Consider the following 22,921-nt stretch of genomic DNA (forward strand, 5'->3'; position numbering starts at 1 on the left):
CCTTGGTTGGATTTATCTTGCCAACCTTGGTTATAGTTGCCACCTTGGTTGTAATTGCTGCCTTGTTGATAGTATCCTTGATTCGGGCGGTCATAGAAATTGTGAGTAGCTGCCAAGGTGTTGTCTTCTTGTTGGAGCTGCAGACACTCATCAATGTAATGAGTATAACAAGCACATATCCTGCACACTCTTTGAGGAACCAACTGTTGATTTTGTTGTGGTGGGGGAGGCTGAAGTTATTGTTGATTCAGCTGTAGTTGCTTCAGTATGTTGGTCATCTCTCCCAGAGTCTGTGTGAGGGTAGCAGTCTCACTACTAGAGGAAACCTCCGCAACAGCCTTGTACTTCTTCAGGGTAGCAGTCTGTGGTTGTTCCTATGCCTAGCATTCTGGGTGGATTCAGCTAGATTGGCTATTAGCTGCCACGCTTCTGTTGCCGTCTTGTACTTCTTCAGAGAGCCATTACTTGCAGCATCCAATGTAGTTTTATCCTGAGGCTTCATGCCTTGTGTGAAGTAGCTGATCAATACCATCTGGTCAATCTTGTGGTGACGACATGAGTCAAGGAGATTTCTGAAGTGTTCCCAGTATTCATAGAGAGTCTCTGATTCACCTTAGATAATGCAGAAAATCTCCTTTCTCAGTCTATCTATAACTTCAGCTGGAAAGTATTTCTCCAGGAACTCCCTTCTGAGCAGATCCCAGTTGGTAACGACTGCTTCAGGTTGAGTGTAGAACCACTCCCTTGCCTTTCCCTCAAGGGAAAACGGGAAGGCATACAGCCAAATAGTAGTCTCTTCTGCACCATGACGCCTAGTAGTAGAGCAGGCTGTCTTGAAATCCCTAAAGTGCTTGATAGGCTCTTGAGCAGGTAAGCCATGAAACTTGGGCAGTAAGTTGATTAGCGCAGTCTTCAGTTCAAAATCTGCAGCCAGATTTGGGTGACACGCTTGATACAGTTGTAGTGTAAAGTCTGGAGCTCTTGCTACCTGTAGTGTAATCCTCCTGGGCTCCGCCATATTACCTGCACGTGAATCAATAGAATTAGTAAAAAAAGAGCTTGGTTCTTCCTCAGATGGGGCTTCAGATTTGCCCTCTGATGAGATTTGTGAATTGGCGAGAACCACTTCACCACCCTCAGAGGCTAACCGACGCCGAGCTCGCCTAATATGTGAAATAGTTCTTTCAATTTCAGGATCAAACGCGGCTAAGCTCGGATCAGGCAGCGAACGCGTCATTCAATAAAAGAAACATACAGCTCATGGTAATAAAATAAAATAAAATATGCAAAAATTGAAAAAATATATACACCAACTAATAATTTAGCACGCAATTGCAACTCCTTGGCAACGGCGCCAAAAATTGACGTGGCAGAAAATTGCCGATTAAGAAATTATAAATAGAACAGCATTGCAAGTACAGTTCTGAACTGACAAAAATCCACTTGTCAATTTAGAAGGGTTGTCACAAAATTAGAATAAAAATACTGCGAGTAGAAATCCCAGGTCGTCTCCCAACGAGCTGACAAAGAAGTGCTATTTTATTAGTCAGGAATTTTCTGAGAAATTTTAAGGATTAGAGGACGGGAAATTAAAATAATAATTAACTAAAGCAATGAAAATTGACGAGAGAATTTATTTAATTAAATTAAAAGCCTTGACCGGGAGAAGATTAATTGGAAGTTCTATCCTTGTTGGATTCCCCCAAGTGTAATAGTAAGAGGTTATTGTTCTACTTAGTTATCCTTTACTGAATAAAGGAAAGTCAAGCAACTAACTAACCAACTCTGAATCCCAAGTCCTAATCCTCTCCTAAGGAAGGATTAGAGTCAGAGACTAGAGAGCAAGCCAGCAACTTCCAATTAAAATTAACACTTGAGTATTCCAACTCAAGGGTTTCCTTTTAATCAACTCCCAAGTCAAGTTGGGAGTCTACTTCATTGACATAAATACAACGTTCACAGGCATATAAAGGGAATAAAAAGAAGACATAATAAATTAAATAATAACTGAAAATTAATTAAAGGTAAAAATAGTACTTTGCATTAATAAATCCCAAAATGCAACATCTTTATCTGAACAGGGTTAATGGAAATTAAAAGAAAAAGGGAATAAGGAAACAAACTAGAATAATGAAAACTTCAACGGAGGTAGTGACTCTTCTCAATATCCAAAGCAAAAAGCATAAACTCTAAAACTATGAATGTGAAAGAAACCTAGAGGAAGTAGTTATTTCTCTCTAAGATTCAAAACTAAAACTAAAACTATGCGAATAAGAATGTGTCTTGAGTCTCTGCTTGTCCCCTGGCTCTAGTCTGTGTTTATGGGCCAAAAACTGGGTCCAAACTCGGCCCAAAATCACCCCCAGCATTTTCTGCGATTTCTACAGGTAGCGCATGTCACGTGTACACGTCAGTCACGCGTACGCATCGCTGGTCATCTTCGCGTGTCACGCGTACGCGTCAGGCATGTGCACACGTCGTCGTGCGAATCTCCAAATCACGCGCACGCGTAAGCCATGCATGCGCGTCGCTTCTCGCTGATTGTCTCCTTTATTTCTTGTGCTCCTTCCATTTTTGCAAGCTTCCTCTCCATCCTCTAAGTCATTCCTGCCTTATATAGCCTGAAAACACTTAACGCACAGATCACGGCATCGAATGGTATAAAGGGGAATTAAAAATACACAATTTAAAGGCTTAGGAAGCAAGTTTTCAATCATAGAGTAGAATTGGGAAGGAATTGTAAAATCATGAAAACTATATGAATAAGTGTGCAAAGACTTAATAAAAACCACTCAATTGAGTACAAGATAAACCATAAAATAGTGGTTTATTAGCCGCCTTTGTTCTCCTTGCAACCGATGCTGTCGCTGCACCTTCTTCTTCCCTGCATCGCGCCACTTGTTTTTACACTGCCATTGCACCTTCTTCTCCCATAAAATTGGGGTGCGGTATCCTTTGGGTACAAGAACCAAGCAATTCAACCCACGACCTTTTTCGGGGGAATAGCACTAGAACCTTTCTCCTTTCTCAGTGGAAAGAAACGTCTTAATCACTTTCTCGTTATCCAAACATGGTATATACTCGCTCATGTTCCACGAGCTGCTATTATGCGCCTTCTTCTCCTTTCCGTGACGTCACGTCGTCGTCGAATTAGAGACCTTAGGCTGTGTTTGGTTATTGTCTCAAAAAAATAGAGATATAGACACAAAGACACAGAGATACATGAACACAAATACACACAAATTTTTCAACATGTTTGGTGTTAATGGTCACAATACACAAGACACATCTAACTAATTCAAAGGTCAAATTTACCCTCAAATCAAAACATTCTCAACACCACCACCACCATCATCACCAATTTCTACCACCACTATTATCACTACTAATTTTTCAATATTATTTCAAATAAATAAAATTAACAATTCTAATTCAAATATCACTTAAACGATTCAAATTAAAAGAAAATTAAAAAAAAAGGCAGAAACATATCTAAGATGAGGGAGGGTGAGGGTTTGTTGACGCACTGGAGGAGAGGCAAATGATGGGGAAAATGACGGTGATGGCGAAGGGTGATGCGGAGCTAAACAACAGTGTTGGACGACCTTCTTCGTGATCGCGGTTACTGCGTGTTCGCAGAAGCAACCTTCTTCATGTTTGCGGTGGTGCCAAAGAGGAGAGAATGAGAAAAAGAGATCCAGAGAAAGAGAGAGAAACGCCAATTTTGGAGAGTATAAACACAAATTGTTTTGGGAGCATAGCTATTTGATGGATCTGGTATGGTGGAGGATCAGGATGAAATAGATTTGGAGAGGAAGAGTTGAGATGCAGTAGGAATAGAGGTTAGAGGAGGAGAAGAGAGCGTTAACTGAGTTGGGTAATTTTGAAATTTTGATCTGTGTCTCAAGCCAAATTTCTGTGTCTCTTCATTTTGGCCGGACACAAAATACATGTTCTCTGTGGGTAGTTATGTGTAACCGTGTCTCTCTTGAATTTGTGTCTTACAAAACAAACAGTACACATGTGTTGTTGTGTGTGTGTCTCTCATATACACGGACACCATCCAAACGCAGTGTTATTCCATCGCTGCTCCAATACTGCACCTCTGTCCTTGTTTCCACGCCACTGCGTCGTGTCTTCACCACTTCCATCACGTGCCGCGTTACTTCGTTCACCCAAATGGTATGACCCAAATAAATATTCACATGTTAGTGAAAATCCTGCTGAGGTACCAGAAAGAACCATCCGCATATATAGTAAATCCTGCAGAGCATGTGCATGCAAAATCAAGCAAATCAAGTAAAATACCAATGGTATACTTAAATAAACACCCACTTTAGAATGAAAAGAACCATCCGCATACATAGTAAAATAAACATTCACTTAGTTAATAAAAAACAAGTAACGAGACAACAATTGCAGAGGTACCAAGGTCGCGATACAGTAGTCACGGCGGTGACACAGGATTGCGAGAGAACAGTTGCGACAAAAATAAAAAATTTAAAATTATAATTGAACTTAATTAATTCAAAATTTAATTTTTAAAATTAGAATTAACTTTCTTTTTTAACTTATTGTTTACATTGTTCAAAACAAATATGCTTCTCCTATACTGTTTCTTTATAATTTGATAAACATCATCGGTACTTTTTACTATATTATGGTTATTACATATATTAGTCTTACTATTTGTGACTAAAAGTTGATTTTTTTTTAAATTGAATCTGGAAAAAAAATTGTAACCTATTTGCTCAGTCAAGTTCAAATTTCAGAAAAATGTAGAAAGAATATCTGATAAAGATGATCCCAACAAAGTCATATGCATATAATAGAGAAGTGTTATGCATATAATACACATTAGCGTTTCATCAACTTGTATTATTGTCACAAATAATTTTGTTTTCGTCTTATTCTCCCACATGCATGTACATAACTTGTAATAATACCGAAAATTATTAATGTGTGATGGTAAATTATTAAAGGGGATTCATCAATTATTCTAAATAATACTATTTATTAAAGGTAATATTGATTCAACAACTTTGACAATGATTGGTTTGCAATATTTTGAAAACTATATACATGTATATATTCTCAACTTTCTGATCTCTTCTTTCATTATCATTATCATTTTCATTATTTGATCTTCTTCCAAGTTAAAAGTATTTTCCATTATTCATATAAGAAAACAAAAAGATACCTTCTCTGATCTGAACAAAAAAATAATGTTGCAATCTGTGTCTTTTAATTACTTCACCAATGTACGAGTTTGCCACCGTTTTGATGGTGACTAGTTTTTGTCAACATCTAAACCAGCTAGCTAGCAAGAACTTCACAAGCAGATTGGATGTTCCAAACTGAAGCCGAGGAAAAAAGAATCAATTTTCAGAGGGACTTGTATGAATCATATGGTTTCAGTTTCAACATGCATAACTTACATAAGAATGCGTGTGTGTTTATTGGTTTAGTACGTAGAAATATTTAGGGTTTAATTTTTGTTTGATATTGAGAAAATATTTTTAATTTTATATTAGTTTTTTGTTTTTATTTTTATAAGATCTTAAAAACAGAAAATATTTCAATAAAAATAGCTCTTTAGTAGTGTAGATATTGAGGTGACAATTTTTTTCTGATCTGTTCAAGATATTAAATTTCAAATGTATATTTCGTATAATAAATTTTGTTTAATTAATACGATATTCCTGATCAAAATTTGAGCATCACTTTTGAATGTGTCCTTATCAATAATATTTTCCTTTTACCTCGGTCATTTTCACCATAAAGGGTCTATAACTCTGGCCAATAAATATAAGTCCTTGGATGCTTTATCAAATGGGGTTTTGTTATTGTTCCTAGTTTTATTAGAATTGAATGGTAAATAAAACCCATGGTGCTAAAGATTCACACAGAGAATAATCCTCATGCAAATTTCATATGATATATATGAAATGATGTGTCTATAATTCGGTGCTTACTGCACATTACGAGTCATAATTAGTTTTATTTGTCTTAACTTTTACTTTGTAACTAACTAGAGCTTAATAACCATCATTATTCATTTAATTACTAACGGTCATCACATCAATTGTATTAATTAATTCTTTGTTTATAAAAGGCACTTTTTATATCTCAATAGAAAAATATATTCACGTGATTAATTTTATAGTTTCTATATATCTATTTATTATTTACTAATATTTTATATTTATAAATTTTTTATACTTTTTAAATACTTACTCACTTAAGTATTGAAATATTTTTTCAGGTGCCCACTATCCATATTTTTTTTTATTGAATTATATTTTCTCTTAAAAAAAAAGAGACAAACTCAATTTTTTCTAAGACAATATATTTTAAAGCTATTACATACCATAAAAAAAAAACACACACACACATATATTATAAGGAATTAAATAGATTCAAGTTCGGAACTCAAATAAAGTTAATATTAACATATATAAATAGTCTTATAAATTTTTCATTAGATTGCGTTATTAATTCCAAAGGTTCACATAAATAAATAGATCATTATCAAGAAAATACTAGAAATAACAAATCAGAAAGTGAGAGACATTATTATTGCTCAAATTTCAAAGGTAACAGCAGAATTCACGTGGGACATTACTGTGAGGTGTGAAGTCCTTTCATGAAGATGAGTTCTTCAACAGGGGGCTGAGATTCTTTTTAGCCTTTGTGAAAATTCAGCGGTGTTAAATTTCCCTTTCACCATTAAGGCCAAAGAAATATATTCTCTCATCTGCAAGCACTTTCGTACACAGAATCAAATGAGATCGAGTGGCGTATTTGATATTTTATCTCCATAGGAATAATAATGTTGCATTATCCATTTTGCTTTCCACAAAATTACAGGATTAAGTTTTGACCATTACATTATTATATTGATTACATGCTTCGATTAACAAGAGAATACAAACAAGGATTTAAAAGAAGACAATGTTACAGTGAAAAGTAATGTTATTTTTTTTTTGGTGACTGAAAAGTAATGTTATTTAATTTGTATTACCATTATTTTGGCAAACAACATTTTTCTACGTAGTATTTAGTAAAATAGTTTTTTTTTTTAACAATATCCCCTTACTCAATAGAGTAAATGCTAATCTATCATAGGTTTAAATTTTATTTAACGATTTGTCATTACCCAATTAGTTAATAAATCATTATATACATAAGATAAAATTTAAATTATAAATATTTATTTAAATGAATGAATAAACTAATCACTCGACCAATTTAAATTGATTTTGATTAAAATAGGCAAGTACTTCATCAATGTACTCTAAACCGTTCGAAAATTTAAAAAACTTTGTAAATATTAAAAATATAATAATTCATATGTTTTTTTTTATCAATTTAAACTTTTAAAAGAAAAAATAATTTTATAACATGATATCAGAACACTATAATTTAAAAGTTTAGAGTTTAATCCTTGTTGTATCCTTTTAAAAAAATTTGGCATAAGACAAAATAAAAAAATCTATAAAAAAATGTTTAATTATTCTGTTGGTCTCTATAGTTTTGCGAAATTTTTAATTAGGTTCCTATACTTTTTTTCTTTTAATTGAGTCTTTGTACCAATTTTTTTTTAATTGAGTCCCTACACTTTTTTTCTTTTTATTTGAATCTTTGCACTAATTTTTTTTTTTTAATTGAGTCCCTATACAATTAAGCTAATTACTACCAAGAGGAATTTAATTGAAAAAAAAAATTAGTACAGAAATTCAATTAAAAAGAAAAAAGTATAGGGACCTAATAAAAAATTTTGCAAAACTATAGAACCAACAGAATAATTAAACATAAAAAAAATTCATATAAACTAAATAAAAAACTTTTAAAAAGATATGTTAGAAATATAATGATTTACGTGTTTATTATTCTTTGCATTACTAATACAGTAACATGATACATTTAAACCTTATGATAAACATTCAAAATTACACTTTAATGCTTAGTGAATGATGGTAATTGGTAAACATAATAAAGCATTAGGATGAGAAAGAAAATAGACATGTAACATGAATCAAATTTAGAAAATATGTTGTTGTTGTTGTTGTTGTTGTTGTTGTTGTTGTTGTTGTTGTTGTTGTTGTTGTTGTTGTTGTTGTTGTTGTTGTTGTTGTTGTTGTTGTTGTTGTTGTTGTTGTTGTTGTTGTTGTTGGGATTAATTATGATTTTGTTTTTTAAGATTTTGGCCAAAAATCAAAATCGTTCATTACAAGAAAGTTACTAGATACCATTGAATTTAGCGACAGAATAAATTTAATGGTATAAATTTTGTCGATAATCATTTATTGGCAGATTTAATAGCAGATATAAATTTTTAATTGACAAAATTTTAGAGTTTGTTAATGAAAGATTTTTTTCCTGATAAATCTGATGGTAATATATTATTTATTATTAATAATTAAATTAACTACTTACCCACGATAAATCCGATAATAAATTTAAATTTAATAATTTTTAATGTAACAAAATTTAAAATTTTATAATTTTTTATAATTATTTATCTATAAATTTTAGTTAAAAAGTTCACAAACAAGTTCAATTACAAAAATTGAACAAAATTAAATCAGAAATTAAAAGAGCAATTATTTACTTAACATTTACAATGAACCAAGAATAAATGATTTACTTCACATTTAAAAACATAGATTTAAGCATCCAATCTAGGAATATGTTGTCAAAATCAATTATACCATGTGAACTACAAATCTACAATAAAAGAAGTATAACTCGTATATACCAAAAATAATTATATCACATCATCCAGGTCATATTACGTTCCTATCACTAAGCAATCTATTAGAAAAATTATCATAACTAGCAATCGAAGATTATACATAAAAAAAACTTGAAATATTTCTAGCAATTTGTCAAAAAACATCAACAAGACATTACATTATACAATCTAATGATACACAAAAACATGTTCAATGTCTATTGCACCAAACACTCAAAATTGTTTCATACATGACTATTACTTCATGATAGTGTGCAAATTATTGCTAATTAGGAATCAAAATTTTAATTATAAGTGCATATGACTTAAATTAGTGACTTACACCAAAGATACCTTCACATTTCATAATAAACAAGCATTATTCAATCGAACATCAAAACAGCAATTATCTATAACAGATCTTTCTGTCCTTGAAAATTACATATGCTAAATAAACAAACTAATAAAAAAGTCAATTTTCACAACAAAAGAATGGCAAAACCTATAGCAACGGTCACAATAACTTCCATTACTTTCTAAAAAGATGAAATAGGTATATTATAATCTCAAAACCTAGATAATTTTGAGTACCAACTTAATTCTCACGGAATAGTACTCAAAAACCAGCGAAATCCTAGAGAAATAATATTATACCAAACTTAAATTACTCACTTGAAACAAAACTATAAATCCAATAACCTAAAACCTAGACAATTGTGCAATTCAATATCACATGAGAGCAAAAAAGGTAAGCCAAATTTCACAAAATAACAAACAAAACAAAACAAAAATTACAAAAAATCCTAACCTTATTATGCATCAAAATGGCGCAACCAGGCTCCAACCTATCCTTACGCACCTTTCGCATGGCACCTATTCCAACACCACTAACAAGACCAATCTAAATAAAAATTAATAAATAACTAATTAAAATTTGGAGTTAAAAATGAAATCATATTTACAGGTAGACAACAAATCATAAATTTTTAATGTAAACAAGTTAACACAATCAAAACACTACTATCAACATTCTTATTAAAAATATTAAAGTTTTCACAGAAAATATAAATATAACAAAATCAGAAGATCAAAACAATTAAATAATCATGAGTGAATAGTTCAACCAAGGTCATCATATCCAAGTAAACTAATATTAATTTTACAGGGATAAAAATGGGGGGGGGATAAAAAAGTGTAGGGTTAGGGTTTAACAAATGTCAACAATGTCAAAAAAAATAAAAGAAGGAAGAGAAGACATACCTGAATGAAAGAGGAAGGATAGCATCACAGCTGACAGAGACAAGCGGCGGTGGTGGCAAACGACAGAGGCAGTAACTCGTAGGGGAGAAACAAGCTCCTCAGACACAATTTCTATGTGAACGCTCCTTGATGGCGACGATAGCTGGAGTCATAGGAAGTGGTGGACGACGGCGAAACGACAGCGAATGGGGGCGATGGGGGCTAACGGCAAGAGAGAAAGAGAAAGGGGGAGAGAAGTGAGGTTGATGATACTGTAGAAATAGATGGGAAGGGTTCGCAAATTCAAATTTAGCATCAATTTTACCGGTGATTTTACCATCGGAAAAATCTATTGATAATGCACAGCCTGTGACTAAAACGGTGTGTTTCATTTAATTACCTTACTGTCGGATTTTTTCGCTCCTAAATCCGATGGAAATGATCGCACCATTTTTCCTTTTTTTTTCTCCAATTATTATCGGCGAATTTATTGTCGGAAAACCAAATCTGACAATAACTTTTTTTACCCGACGAATTTGTAGCCAAATCCACCGGTAAATCTGACAGTAAATCCGCCGCTAACCTTTGACGCTAAATCCGACGGCATTCAGTATTTTTTTTTGTAGTGGTTTCTTTTTTTTTTTGTGTTCAAGATCATTCCTAACATTAAATTTTATTTTAAAATCATCCTTTGGACCAAAATACCTTTCTTAACAAAAATTATAATTAAAAAATTAGTCATTACAAAATTTAAAATATAATCTCCTTTCTTAGTGTTTTCCAATATTTTCAATTTTTCTCATTTTTCTTCTTCTTCACCCACTTGCTACACTACCACCACCATCACACTTCCACTCCTCTCTCTCTCTCTCTCTCTCTCTCTCTCTCTCTCTCTCTCTCTCTCTCTCTCTCTCTCTCTCTCTCTCTCTCTCTCTCTCTCTCTCTCTCTCTCTCTCTCTCTCTCTCTCTCTCTCTCTCTCTCTCTCTCAAAATAAATTAAATGTTATTGTTGTTATTGATGTTGAGGTAAAACTTGACGGGCTCTTTGCTCAACGATGTATTTTGGCAACAGCAAGTCAGCAACAGTGATAATGGCAAATAAGAAATGACAAAGGTCGTCTCTTTCTCCTCTCTCAATCGCTCTGCTCGTGTCCTCCTTTCCCTTTCTTCTTCTCTTTCGGTCGACCAAAAAGGCAACGATGACGCGCGGTATCCTCCCTTACCGACGTCATCGCCACCTTCCTCTTCTCCTGTATCTCTTCCTTTGATTCTGGCTTCGATGTTTCTCTTCTCTCACTCTCTTTCTTTCTCTCTCCCTCTCTTATCTTGGTCTCTCTCTCCATTGCTCTCTTGCTCGACGGTAAGCACAGTAGAGGGAGCAATAGCGAAGTGGCAGTGCTTGACAATTTCAGACGCTGACATCTTTCTTTTCTCTTCATCTTCTTTTTCTACATATACTTTTCTTTGTTTTTTTTTTATTTTATAATTATTTTTTGGAGTAATTTGATTCAGAAATTTAAAATAAAATTCAATATTAAAGACAATTTTAAATATAAAAAATTTAAAAATAATTTTAATATTCAACCAAAATTTTAGACACTATAATCGTATTTAACCCTTATTATTATTAGTGCTTTTGCCTTTGTGCTATTATGTTTCAACAACTTGAGAAAAATGACAAGCCCTCATATCAAACAAGGGGAAGTAGACATAAACAAGTACATGAAAAGTTTTAGTAGCTTGTGAGTGTGAGCATGAGAAGGACCCCATTATTGTGCTATGTTGAGAATCCCATCATCGCCATCGACAGCCATGTACCAACTTCAATATATTTAGAGAGAGAGGTGACCTTTCCTTTTCTCATGCGCAAATAATGAAATAAACCTTCACATATAGGAGGGGGCCACATTTGGTTTTGTTTTTTTAATGCATTGGTGTATATGTGACATGTTTAGATTCAGAAATATCTGTATACCTTTTTAAGCATAACTAAAGTGTATGTAGTTTTAAAATAGAAGAGTGCTAGGACAGTAGAATTTGTGATGTTTAGTCATTAATTAGTTATTATCAATATTTTTAATAGTATGAAATGACATCTAATGATGTAAGATTAATAATTTTTTGTTAATAGTTAAGTGCTGATCAGATTTCAACAAAAATAATGACTCCCTAAATTTTTTCTTTAAAATATTCATAGTTTATTTTTATTTATTGTAACAACTTTCTTGGCAGTTAATAAAATTTAAGAGTATCAATACTTTAGTGTCCTAATTACTCAAATTTTATTTTTTTTTAATCATATTTAAAACCATGTGATAATTGTAACTAGACATACAAAAGATATTTATTAGTCTTATAAATTAAATTCAAATTTCAATTCCATCTATTCAATTTATTAAAAATAATATATCTAATTTAATCAACTAATTTAAATCGGTTTAGTTACGTGTAACTTTAAAATTACATATTCAAATAATAAAAATAATCATTAATATAATTATCAGATTAGACTATATACACTACAGTTTTTAGATGCGGTTCTTTTTCAGATTTTGTATTAATGCAAAGTACTTATGTATTGAACTATCATTTTTCTTAATCAATTTGAATTAGTGGAGTATTCGGCTCTTAATCAACCAACTACCATGGCTTCCTTTCCTTTCATTGTCCAATAAGACATAACATACAATGAATCAGCACATACATATTTTTTCAGGGTCTTGGACCACACTACACACTCCACAGAGTCCCACCAAATCAAAGAACTTAGTGGAACCTAATACTCTATATATCTCACTTGTCCTTTTCTGTTATATACCATATAATAAAAATTGCACACTCCTATTACTACTGCTAGTGTCATTAACAAGTAGTGTCATTTGACTCATTTTGCTTATAAACACTGGTTCCTTTCTCCACATCCCTACCCACTCACTATTTTTATTCTTTTTCCCCTCAGGCCCTCACACACTTTTTGATACACTAATTAACACCCATAGCCAACTTGGAGTCTTTTGTTTCTACATGTTCTATTCTATTTCATTGATCCATTCAAATTCCATCACTTGAAGTAGCAAAAGCATTGATCAAAGTTTCAAACTTTAACTTCATCAAGCCTTCTTATTTTTCTTTCTTTCTTTCACACACATAAACACAAACACCTATAATATGATGATGATGCCTTTCAAGATGAGTGAGATGATGGCAACAATGGGTTCAACCTTAGCAAGCTTCATGTTTGTTTGGGCAATCATACGCCAGTATTGTCCATATGAAGTTAGAAGGTTCTTTGAGAAATACACAGACAGAATTATGGGCTATTTCTACCCTTATATAAGAATCTCCTTCCATGAATTCTTGGGTGATAGGCTCAAGAGAAGTGAGGCTTATGCTGCTGTTGAGGCATACCTCAGTGCCAACACATCAAAGAGTGCAAAGAGACTCAAAGCTGAGATGGGAAAAGATAGCACCAACTTGGTTCTCACCATGGACGAGTATTGCAATTCTTACTTTCTTTTTGCCCAAGAATGCGTATCAAAGGTCCTCTTTGGTTTGTATTTTTATTCCGAGTGTTTCTTGTTTTCATTTATTCTTAAAATCTTGAAAATCTTTTGTGAAAGAATGAACGAAAACAGGAAATCTTAGCAAATGAAAAAGCAAACCAAATAGACCTTCAAATTTCTTGAATTTGTGACTAGCTTTTTGTTTCCTATAAAATTTTATCATTGAATATTAGGTATGAGAGAGTCACTGATGATTATGAGGGTGCAAAAGTTTGGTGGTTATCTAGCAAGGTTGCGTCACCACCAAGGTCCATGTCATACTACCCTGAACAAGAGAAGAGGTTCTACAAGCTCAGCTTCCACATGAAGTATAGGGACTTGATCACAAGTTCGTATTTGGAACATGTTATGAGGGAAGGGAAGGAGATTCGGTTGAGGAATCGGCAGAGGAAGTTGTACACAAATAGCCCTGGATACAAGTGGCCAAGTTACAAGCAAACAATGTGGAGCCACATTGTGTTTGAGCACCCTGCAACCTTTGAGACAATGGCTATGGATTCTGAGAAGAAGAAGGAGATCATTGAGGATTTGGTTACTTTTAGCAAGAGCAAAGATTTTTATGCAAGGATTGGGAAAGCTTGGAAGAGGGGTTACCTCCTTTATGGCCCTCCTGGTACTGGAAAATCCACAATGATTGCAGCAATGGCGAATTTGTTAGGATATGATGTGTATGACTTGGAGCTTACGGCAGTTAAGGACAACACTGAGCTGAGGAAGCTCTTGATTGAGACGACGAGTAAGTCTATAATTGTTATTGAGGACATTGATTGCTCTCTTGATCTTACAGGGCAGAGGAAGAAGAAAGGCGGTGACAAGTTGTCGGATGATGAGAGTGAGAAGGTGAGCTTAGAACTTAGGAAAGAAGGGAAGGAAGATGGAGGCTGTGGCAGCAGCAAGGTGACGCTTTCGGGGCTATTGAATTTCATTGATGGGATATGGTCTGCTTGTGGTGGGGAGAGGTTGATTGTGTTCACTACTAACTATGTGGAGAAGCTTGACCCGGCGCTGATTCGAAGGGGCAGGATGGACAAGCACATAGAGTTGTCCCATTGCAGCTTTGATGGATTCAAAGTGCTTGCCAAGAATTACTTGAAGCTTGAAACTCATCCCATGTTCGACACCATTCGGAAGCTGATTGGGGAGTTCAAGATCACTCCAGCCGATGTTGCTGAGAACCTTATGCCTAAGTCTCCACTGGATGATGCAGACAAGTGTCTTTCTTGCTTGATTGAATCACTTGAGGAAGCTGCTGCTGCTATGAAAGCTGAGGAACTGAGGCAGAGCTGCGCGAAAAAGGAAGATGAGGAACTGAAGCATGCCAATGATCACATTAAGGAAGATGAGGGACTAAAGCACACAAATCACACTAAGGAAAATGGTGAGGTATGGGAGGACTTAGAACCTGCTCAAGCAAAAAACCTAAGCCTATAGCCTTTTATTGTGTCTTTTGTTAAAAGAATTCTTAAGAGCGAAACATGAGAAACATTATTTCTCATCATTGTAGGTAGTAAGTATCATATATTCATATGTCTACATCCCATGAAACCAAAATGTAGATTAAATATACTATAGGGGTCTCAGGTCTGGTTTGATTTGGTTCATCTTGTAATTTGGCTTCTGAGATCTTTGATATCCAACTAAACCCCCGAATTTTAGGATTAATTTTGAACTTTGTGTTAGAGAATAATAAAATTAATTGTTAATAATGTGCTGTAAAAGGTGCTCAAAAAATTATTGCAACTTGTATGTATCTATGTATGTATGCTGTGAACTTTATCATCAATGGCCATGTGAACTTGCAAGGTCACTGTCTTTGTTAATTTCTTTCTGGTTAAAACAACTAACTTAACTAATAAGACAATTCAGCACATTAATAAACAGTCTTGGAAAAATTGGCAGTCTTGATAAAATAATTATTATTTGTCTTCTGTCAGTTCCGTTATTATTAAAATACCACTTTTATCAAATATGAAAAGCCAAATTTTCTAATGCTAATCACTACCGAAGTCAACAGAAAAAAAAAAAAAAAGAGTAAATAAAAAACTGCAATGCTCATTAATCTGAAAGCCGCATCTTTTTAAAGTTACAGTACCTGTTAAGTTATTGTACATCAATTGGATGGGTCAAACAAACCCCGCCAACATTTCCTCCTCCATTTTCGTAGACCCTTTGAATGTAGAAACACTAAAAAAATGACTACCTAACCTACATAACTCAGCATTATGCTGCTTCTGGCAGCATCAGAGGTTTGCTTAGATAATGCCATAGGAAGATCATGATCATAACTAACACTGAGCTTACAACAAAAATTTATAATTCTATTATCATACACGTCGGCTTCCGCTGTATAAAATTACAATCCCTACTCCCTTCTACTCAAGCAGAAGGGCAAGCTTCAGTGGTCATTCATTGTCTTCATCTTTCATTATTGTATTTGGACCATCATCGAAACCCGAGCTAGGGGCGAGCTCGTTCAAATCAAGGAAATGGTGCTTTCCGATGCTCTCAACTTCCTCCTGACCAGGACTACTTGACTTTTCGGGAGGTGCATTTTGTTCATTCTCTTCTACTATGGGATAAGTAGCAGGCTGCTCTTCTACTTTCATTTCCTGGTCTTCATCATCATTCCGGTCGGAATCTTCACTTTCCATCATATATTCCCCATTCTCACTGGGATCTGAGTGATCAGCTGATGTATTAGACTTTTCAGGTTTAATAAACTCTTGTTCTGATTCAGACGCCTCGTATTGTCGGTAATTTACACGGTTTCGGGTTGACCTCTTACTGCGCCTTAGACCTGATTGAAAATCATTGACAGGCCTGCGTTTAGAATCCCTCGTAGTACGGCCTCGCAATGCCTTGAACTTACGGGGTTTGTCACTGTCCTCGCTGATACTCAAGGAATCTTCATCGTCATCATCATCTTCTTCTTCTTCCTCTTCCTCTTCCTCTTCTTCCTCTTCAACATTATCTTCATCCCACTGATATTCTTCATCTCCTTCGGAGCTACTAGAAAGCTTCCTTCTCTGCTTACGCTTCTTGAGATACTCTTCATCATATACAGCTTCTCCAACAATATCATCATCACTGTCAAAGTCAGCATCATTATCTGATACAGGATCAAGGAACTCTTTATCTGAATACCGCTTCGGTCTCTGTCTTCGACGATTTCTGATTTTAAAATGAAATGGTTAATGAATATTAGATAGGAGAGATCAAAACACAACAAATTCGAGACAAGGAGGACAATAAGTTACACACGTTCGATCAAGTGGATCCGTTATATGGTCTTCCTCATCATCATCAGAGTAAGGTGATTTTGGAGATGACCAACCAAAATCCAGATTTTGAGGGGAATGTGAAGGACCACTCCATTTACCATTACTAAAAGCTTCCGGTTTTGCTACCAACTCTCTCTTGGGCATGGATTCTGGGGATGGTTGTTTCCGTCTGATAAAAGAAGAAACAGAAACATATAACTACAAATTCTAAGTGAATAAGTATGACTAGCCTGTCTACCCACAGAAAAATATGCACATACTTGGTTTCTTTGATTGCCTCATTTATGGACTTATCATAATCATCTGCAAGGGCAGTATTACAAAAGTCAGAATAAAATCAGCACATAGAAAATACTAAAGAAGATCAGGTACAGGGGACAAATCGATTAAAGACATTAGGAGTGGTTAATGGTGGAAGATTTGGGGATACTGCAGGTCATAGATTCAAATCACCATGGCGTCATTGTAAAAATAAAAAACAATAGAAAGGAAAGAATTTGGTCAGACCAATAATGAAAACAGACAGAACACAAATGAGGTTACACCTTGCATAAATATGTAACATTAAATTTATTAATTTCCAAAATGCTTAAATTTCTACAATTGGTCACCATTAGGATCAATGCAACCATTGTAACTTTTGTTTATTGGGTCTTAAACCAAAATTATTAAAACAAGAAAAGGTGCACCAGTACAAAGTATGACACTAGTGCAATGGTATAGTGTTAGCATCATGAGGGGAGAAGATTCCATGATAAATAAGAAAAAATAATCAAATGTAGCACATTTATTCAGACCAGAGACTAACTGGATGATAAAAAACAAACAGTCACTAGAGAGGTCTAACATCCTAGTACTAGAAGCCCTTGTCCCTCTGGTGAAGTACAATAATACTAAGACATTCTCCACACCATAATCATGATGTAGATATGAGCCAATGTCAAAGCAAAATTTGCCAAACCACAGAAGGTACATTAGGTGCAAGAACATTGACAAAAACCATACTTCTCAAAAGAGGAGTGAACTGTGAAGTCCAATATACTTGAAAATGTAACACCAGCAAAAGAACATAAAACAAAAAGGCCAACCCCAGCTGTAGAATCAAAATGCTAATCTCTCTATAATGTAGATATCAAATACCAATACTGAGAAAATGAAGACTCAAGTTATAGTGATAAATTCTTGCTCTTACCGAAAGTGTAGGTAACAGGCTTCCTATAACGCAGTGAACGTCCGGTAGCAAGACCATCAGCAATCATGTAATTATCAAGAAGAAGGGCCTCTCTCTGTTGCTTTTTCAGCAACTTTTCCTTTCTCTGTGCCAACATTCAAATCAATTTTGTAAGTTGAAAAACACTCAGATTCTTCAGGACCATAAATCAAGATACTTAGGACCCGTTTGGATAGGTTCATAAGTGACTTTTTTTAACTTTTAACTTATGAAAATGTGTAATATTAATGTCTGGTACAATTTTCAAAGCAAAATTGCAACTTTCTAAAAAGCTATTTTGGTGCTTAAGGAGAAGTTAAAAAAAATGACTTCTCTCATAATAAAAAGCTTTTTATCATTTTTCTCTTAAAATAAGTACTTTTAGAACTGAAAAACCAAACACAAAATAATTTATTTATAAGTTACTTTTAATATAAGCATTTATTGTTTAAGCTATTTCTTCAAAAGTAACTTAATTAAGTTGTTTACCCAAACTGGGCCTTAGTAGTGAGGGGATATCAAATAAAAGTACTTATGTTGTCCCTATATTCTTAAATTTGTCAACCACATAAAAGAGTACCTTATGGACTTTCTCAATTTCAGGAAGCATGTCTATCTTTAGCTTTTTCCCCACAGAGATCTCTGTCCTGTTTTTACTTGAGAAAAGCTTCTCCTGTGGAAACAGATGAATGAAGTGATATGCAGCTTGATGTGAAGGACAAAGATTACACAATTCATAATAAACTAATTAGGGGATGGGCTACTTTCTTTGTTCCCTCCCCCTCCCCCTCTCCCCCTTCCCCGCCCCAACTTCAGAAAATGAATAACAACATAAGAATGGATCAATCAGCTGGTCGTATGAACTATTAGCTTTGTTAAAATCTTATGGATAACATAATATTGATTATTTTATGTATTTTATTATTTTTTTTAAGTTTTTTCTTTAAAAACAAATTATGGATTTGTTCCATAAAGTTTAAAGCACCCTTTATGGAACAAAACTGCTTTATTATTTTTCTTCTTGTTTCCTTACTTCTGTCTCACTGTTGATGTCATTATATATAACAAAAGAAAGGTTTCAATGTATGATGTTAGCTAAGAAGCAGTTCCAACAGGAATTTCTATAGCTGGGTAACTCATGTTCAACTTTTATCTGTTTAGGAGAACCTCACAACATACTATTAATCATATCTTCAATGTTATTGATTGTTGATTTATCATCTAATGATAAGTTTATAACACCAATGTTCCAATTCAAAGCAAACCACCCAACAATTATAAAATGTCAACTGCTCAGTGCTATGTAGTAACCAAACAAAGATCAACCAGATTTAGTAACTTACAGAAACATCTTGAAATTCATCAAAATTGGTAGCTACAGATTCCCACTGGTATGATGTATTAGAAAGAACCAGTGAACCTCTTGGTTTCCCTTTCTTCATTTGAATCACTTCAGTTTTTCTTGTTTCTCGATACAGCCTATGACCAACAACTGGGTCATCTTCATACCTGCACTAACCAAATTTCAAATGAATAAAACCACAAACAGATGTCCAAAAAGTTTTAAAAAAAAAACATCTGAATTGGGCTCATATAAGTGAAACCAAAAGTATATTACCAATAAGAAATTCCATGTGAATCACCTCCAATTCGCTCTTTACGAAATGTTGAGAGTTTAACACCATGTTTGAGGGAGTTGTCAATATAATTCCGGATATCTTCTTGCTGCGAAATATTACTCAAATTTGGTCAATAAAGCACTTGTAAATTAGAAAATGGGATAATCAGAGAAAGATATCCATTGCCTATGCTGAGACATCACTGTGCCATTCAAAGTTCACCCATTTAATTTAATATATGATGTTGTAATGAATATGAGTATTACCTCAACACGAATGTCACATAATGCTTTTAAGATCACAAGACGAACCCCTGGATCAAGCGATTTATATACTTCAATTTCCGTCCTGTCATATTAGCATAAAATCTGAGGCTTGGTATATACATATATTAACATTCTCCTATTTAAATGTTGCAATAATACTAACCCATGTGAAGCAACAATTGGAAGATCCCCATCAGCAACCTGCAATTGAATTCCATCCACTTATCAGCTCTTGAAACTATAAAAAAATAAAAAATAAAAAATAAAAAAATAAAAAAAATAAAAAAAAACACAATACTCAATCAAATAACAGCCTGTTAAGTTGAAGTATTTCATTACCCAATGCCACCAATCTCTCAATTTTCTGCATAATACAGTTATCCAAGTATCACGTGTGAGTGCCATGCGTATAATAGGAGGGATTGCCTGTCAAAAGATTCAATAAGTGTTGTTATTAGACCAGAAGCAGTTGTGCAAATAAACAAGACAATAAAACTCCTATGTTCTTAAGAAATAAACCAGAGATCGCTGCACTAGCACTATGGCTAAAATCATAACTTCAAATACCTCTCACAAAATCTGGAACTGTACGCTCCCTTGCAATAAACAGCCCTAACATTCTCTCTTTTTCTCTATGTAATACTCACCACTGAGTATCCTCTTTTGACAGAATAATGCAACAATAATGTTGTTATAATCAAGACAACTTTTATTGGCCCCAATATCTATCTGCCCACCCATGTAGTACAGATTCAGAATGTATGGTTGATGTTATGAGTAGCATCTTTTTATAAACATAAGTTAAAGTAGCATCTTTGTTATTGATCAGCCCACTTTGATCCATAAGTCAATCGATCAAGGATCCATAGAGTATCTTGCATCAGGTATTTCAGTAAAGAACTAAACCTCAAACATAAATTCTTGCGTTACTCACACTATTTAAATCTTCCAGCGAATTATAGTTCAAGTCAGAAACCTTTCAATACGAATTAAATATAACAAAATTCTTGCAACAAAATATAATTCTGCTATGTTGACCCATATCTGTTTCCCATGAAGCTATCTTATACAAAGTGCCTGTCAATGCATAATTTGTATCTTGCAATCCTAATTTTGACTTTGAGGATCTATTTGAATCCAGAACATTAGGAAAATGTCTAAGACAAGGATAAAATGAAGAATTACATTAAAGAACCCCGGCTCTCTACTTACCAACCTTGGCCAAACATGCTATTCAGTCGTAAAAAATATGTCTGTGTGGGAATATATTATTTTCCAAGTTCATTGATGAGTCATCAGTTTGCAATGGAAACTCAAGCAAAACAAATTTTCAGTTTCTGATTAATTCCACCATCTTTCAGCCACAGCAACCTCCTATGAGCTATGAGTATATAGTCCCCAAACTACAACTTCATAAATCTAAAGTCTCACTAATAAGTCAGCATCCTACAAAAACCAGCAGAGAACTAAAACTTGAAACTCATGAAGCAAAGCTATGAAAGTAAAAGCTTTGCAGGATTTGCAAACTTCACTCACTATGGAAACAAAGTAGAACTTTAATTGAAGTTCTAATAAGTAAACATCACAGTAACAAGTACTAAAACAAACTGAAACCACAAAGACAAAGGACATACTACATTCAATGATAAAATGCCATAAACTGAAGAAGCATAAAACAAAGGCACCAACCTTAAGCAAAGGCATATGTATATCACTCAAAGTGTCATTGGGAGTAAGAAGTGCAGTCTCGAACTCTTCAGCAGAAAATTCAAGTGAGATATTCAAAAGTGGCCTAAACAGCTGCAAATAAACACAAAAAACAAGCATTTTCAGAAATACTAGGAAATGCATAAGAATTAAGCACTCCCCCAGTAATGAAAAACGCAATCCAAGACGAAAAAGATCACAGCTTTGGAGCTAACATGCAAAAAATTGAGCACCGAAGCCAACTCCCACATGCACCGGAGGTTCCACCGCGGCATCCTCGACGGCGACAGCGGCGGTTCCACGAGCTGCGTCACGATCTTCGCGCATTGCTGCTGCTGTGGCGACAGCGGCGGCGACTCCTCATCTTCTTCTTCCTCCTCCTCCTCCTCCGCCCGCCGGCGCTCTTTCTTCCCGGACTTCGGCTTCCGCCGATGGATCGACGGTGAAGGCTCCGCGGCGAAGAGACCTGAGAGGCGAGAAGCGGCGCGGAGGACGCACGCGCGAGAGGGGCGGTTGCTCCTTGTGGTTTGCGGAGGAGGAGGATCGGGAGCGGCGGCGGCGGCGGCGTGATCGTCGCCGGCGATGTGGTTTAGGGAATTGCGTTCCGGCGACGACGAGGATCGGCGTTGGGCGGTAGCCGGAGGAGGGGGAGATCCCTGGAACATGGTGGTGACAGAGAGATCGGAGAGTTTAGGGTTTAGGGGAAGTTACGGTGGATTACATGTAGAGGATCATGGGTTAGAGAGAGAAAATCAAACAAAGATAAGAGATTTAGAACGAGAAACAATGAATGAAGAGAAAAAAGGAAGGGGAAAAAAAAGGTTTTTTCTTTTAAGTTAAGTTGGGGAAGGACCAATGGGTCCAAACCCTCAAATCCAAATACCACCCCTTATGAGGTTTCTGTGTTTTTGTGACTTTGCAAATAGAATAGCTCTGAAGTCTGAACTGAAGTGTGCGTAACAAAGTGAAGAAAGAGAAAGAGATGTGTTTTTGGTGAAGAAGGGAGCAAGAGTGAGAAACACAACACCTGAATTTGGTTTGGTTTGTTGTTGGATTTTATTTTCACTTTAGGTCAATTTGTAAAATAAGGTGTTAACTTGTTAATTTGAGCTTATATTTTTATTCTATTCTTTCCGTTACCTTGTACCTTTGTAGCTCCTACAAATACATAGGTCAAATTTCCAAGTCTACAAATCACAGGAAAAATCTGGTTTGGCAATAAAAGAGGTAGCTAGGGTTAAACTTGAATAGTCTGTGTCTTTTCTCTTCTCCTGACACATTTACCTCCAATTTGAGGTT

General features: G+C 34.7%; 2 protein-coding genes across 2 annotated transcripts; one reads left to right on the forward strand and one right to left on the reverse strand.

Moving 5' to 3' along the window:
* Positions 1-12,828: 12,828 nt before the first annotated feature.
* Positions 12,829-15,279, forward strand: LOC112722431 (AAA-ATPase ASD, mitochondrial). The gene is made up of 2 exons (XM_025773444.3): positions 12,829-13,470; positions 13,713-15,279. The coding sequence occupies exons 1-2, from the start codon at positions 13,145-13,147 to the stop codon at positions 14,968-14,970; spliced, it is 1,584 nt and encodes a 527-aa protein (XP_025629229.1). The 5' UTR covers positions 12,829-13,144; the 3' UTR covers positions 14,971-15,279.
* A 292-nt stretch (positions 15,280-15,571) lies between these two features.
* LOC112722433 (DDT domain-containing protein DDR4) lies at positions 15,572-22,813 on the reverse strand. The gene is made up of 12 exons (XM_025773445.3): positions 21,838-22,813; positions 21,605-21,715; positions 20,255-20,341; positions 20,079-20,116; positions 19,916-19,997; positions 19,649-19,755; positions 19,374-19,539; positions 18,611-18,703; positions 18,013-18,136; positions 17,081-17,123; positions 16,801-16,989; positions 15,572-16,710 (listed from the first exon to the last, which is right to left on the reverse strand). Exons 1-12 carry the CDS (start codon positions 22,285-22,287, stop codon positions 15,942-15,944), a joined length of 2,259 nt encoding a protein of 752 aa, XP_025629230.1. The 5' UTR covers positions 22,288-22,813; the 3' UTR covers positions 15,572-15,941.
* Between the last annotated feature and the right edge of the window lie 108 nt (positions 22,814-22,921).

This window comes from Arachis hypogaea, chromosome 11 (assembly GCF_003086295.3).
Source record: "Arachis hypogaea cultivar Tifrunner chromosome 11, arahy.Tifrunner.gnm2.J5K5, whole genome shotgun sequence".
Classification (NCBI taxonomy): Eukaryota; Viridiplantae; Streptophyta; class Magnoliopsida; order Fabales; family Fabaceae; genus Arachis; species Arachis hypogaea.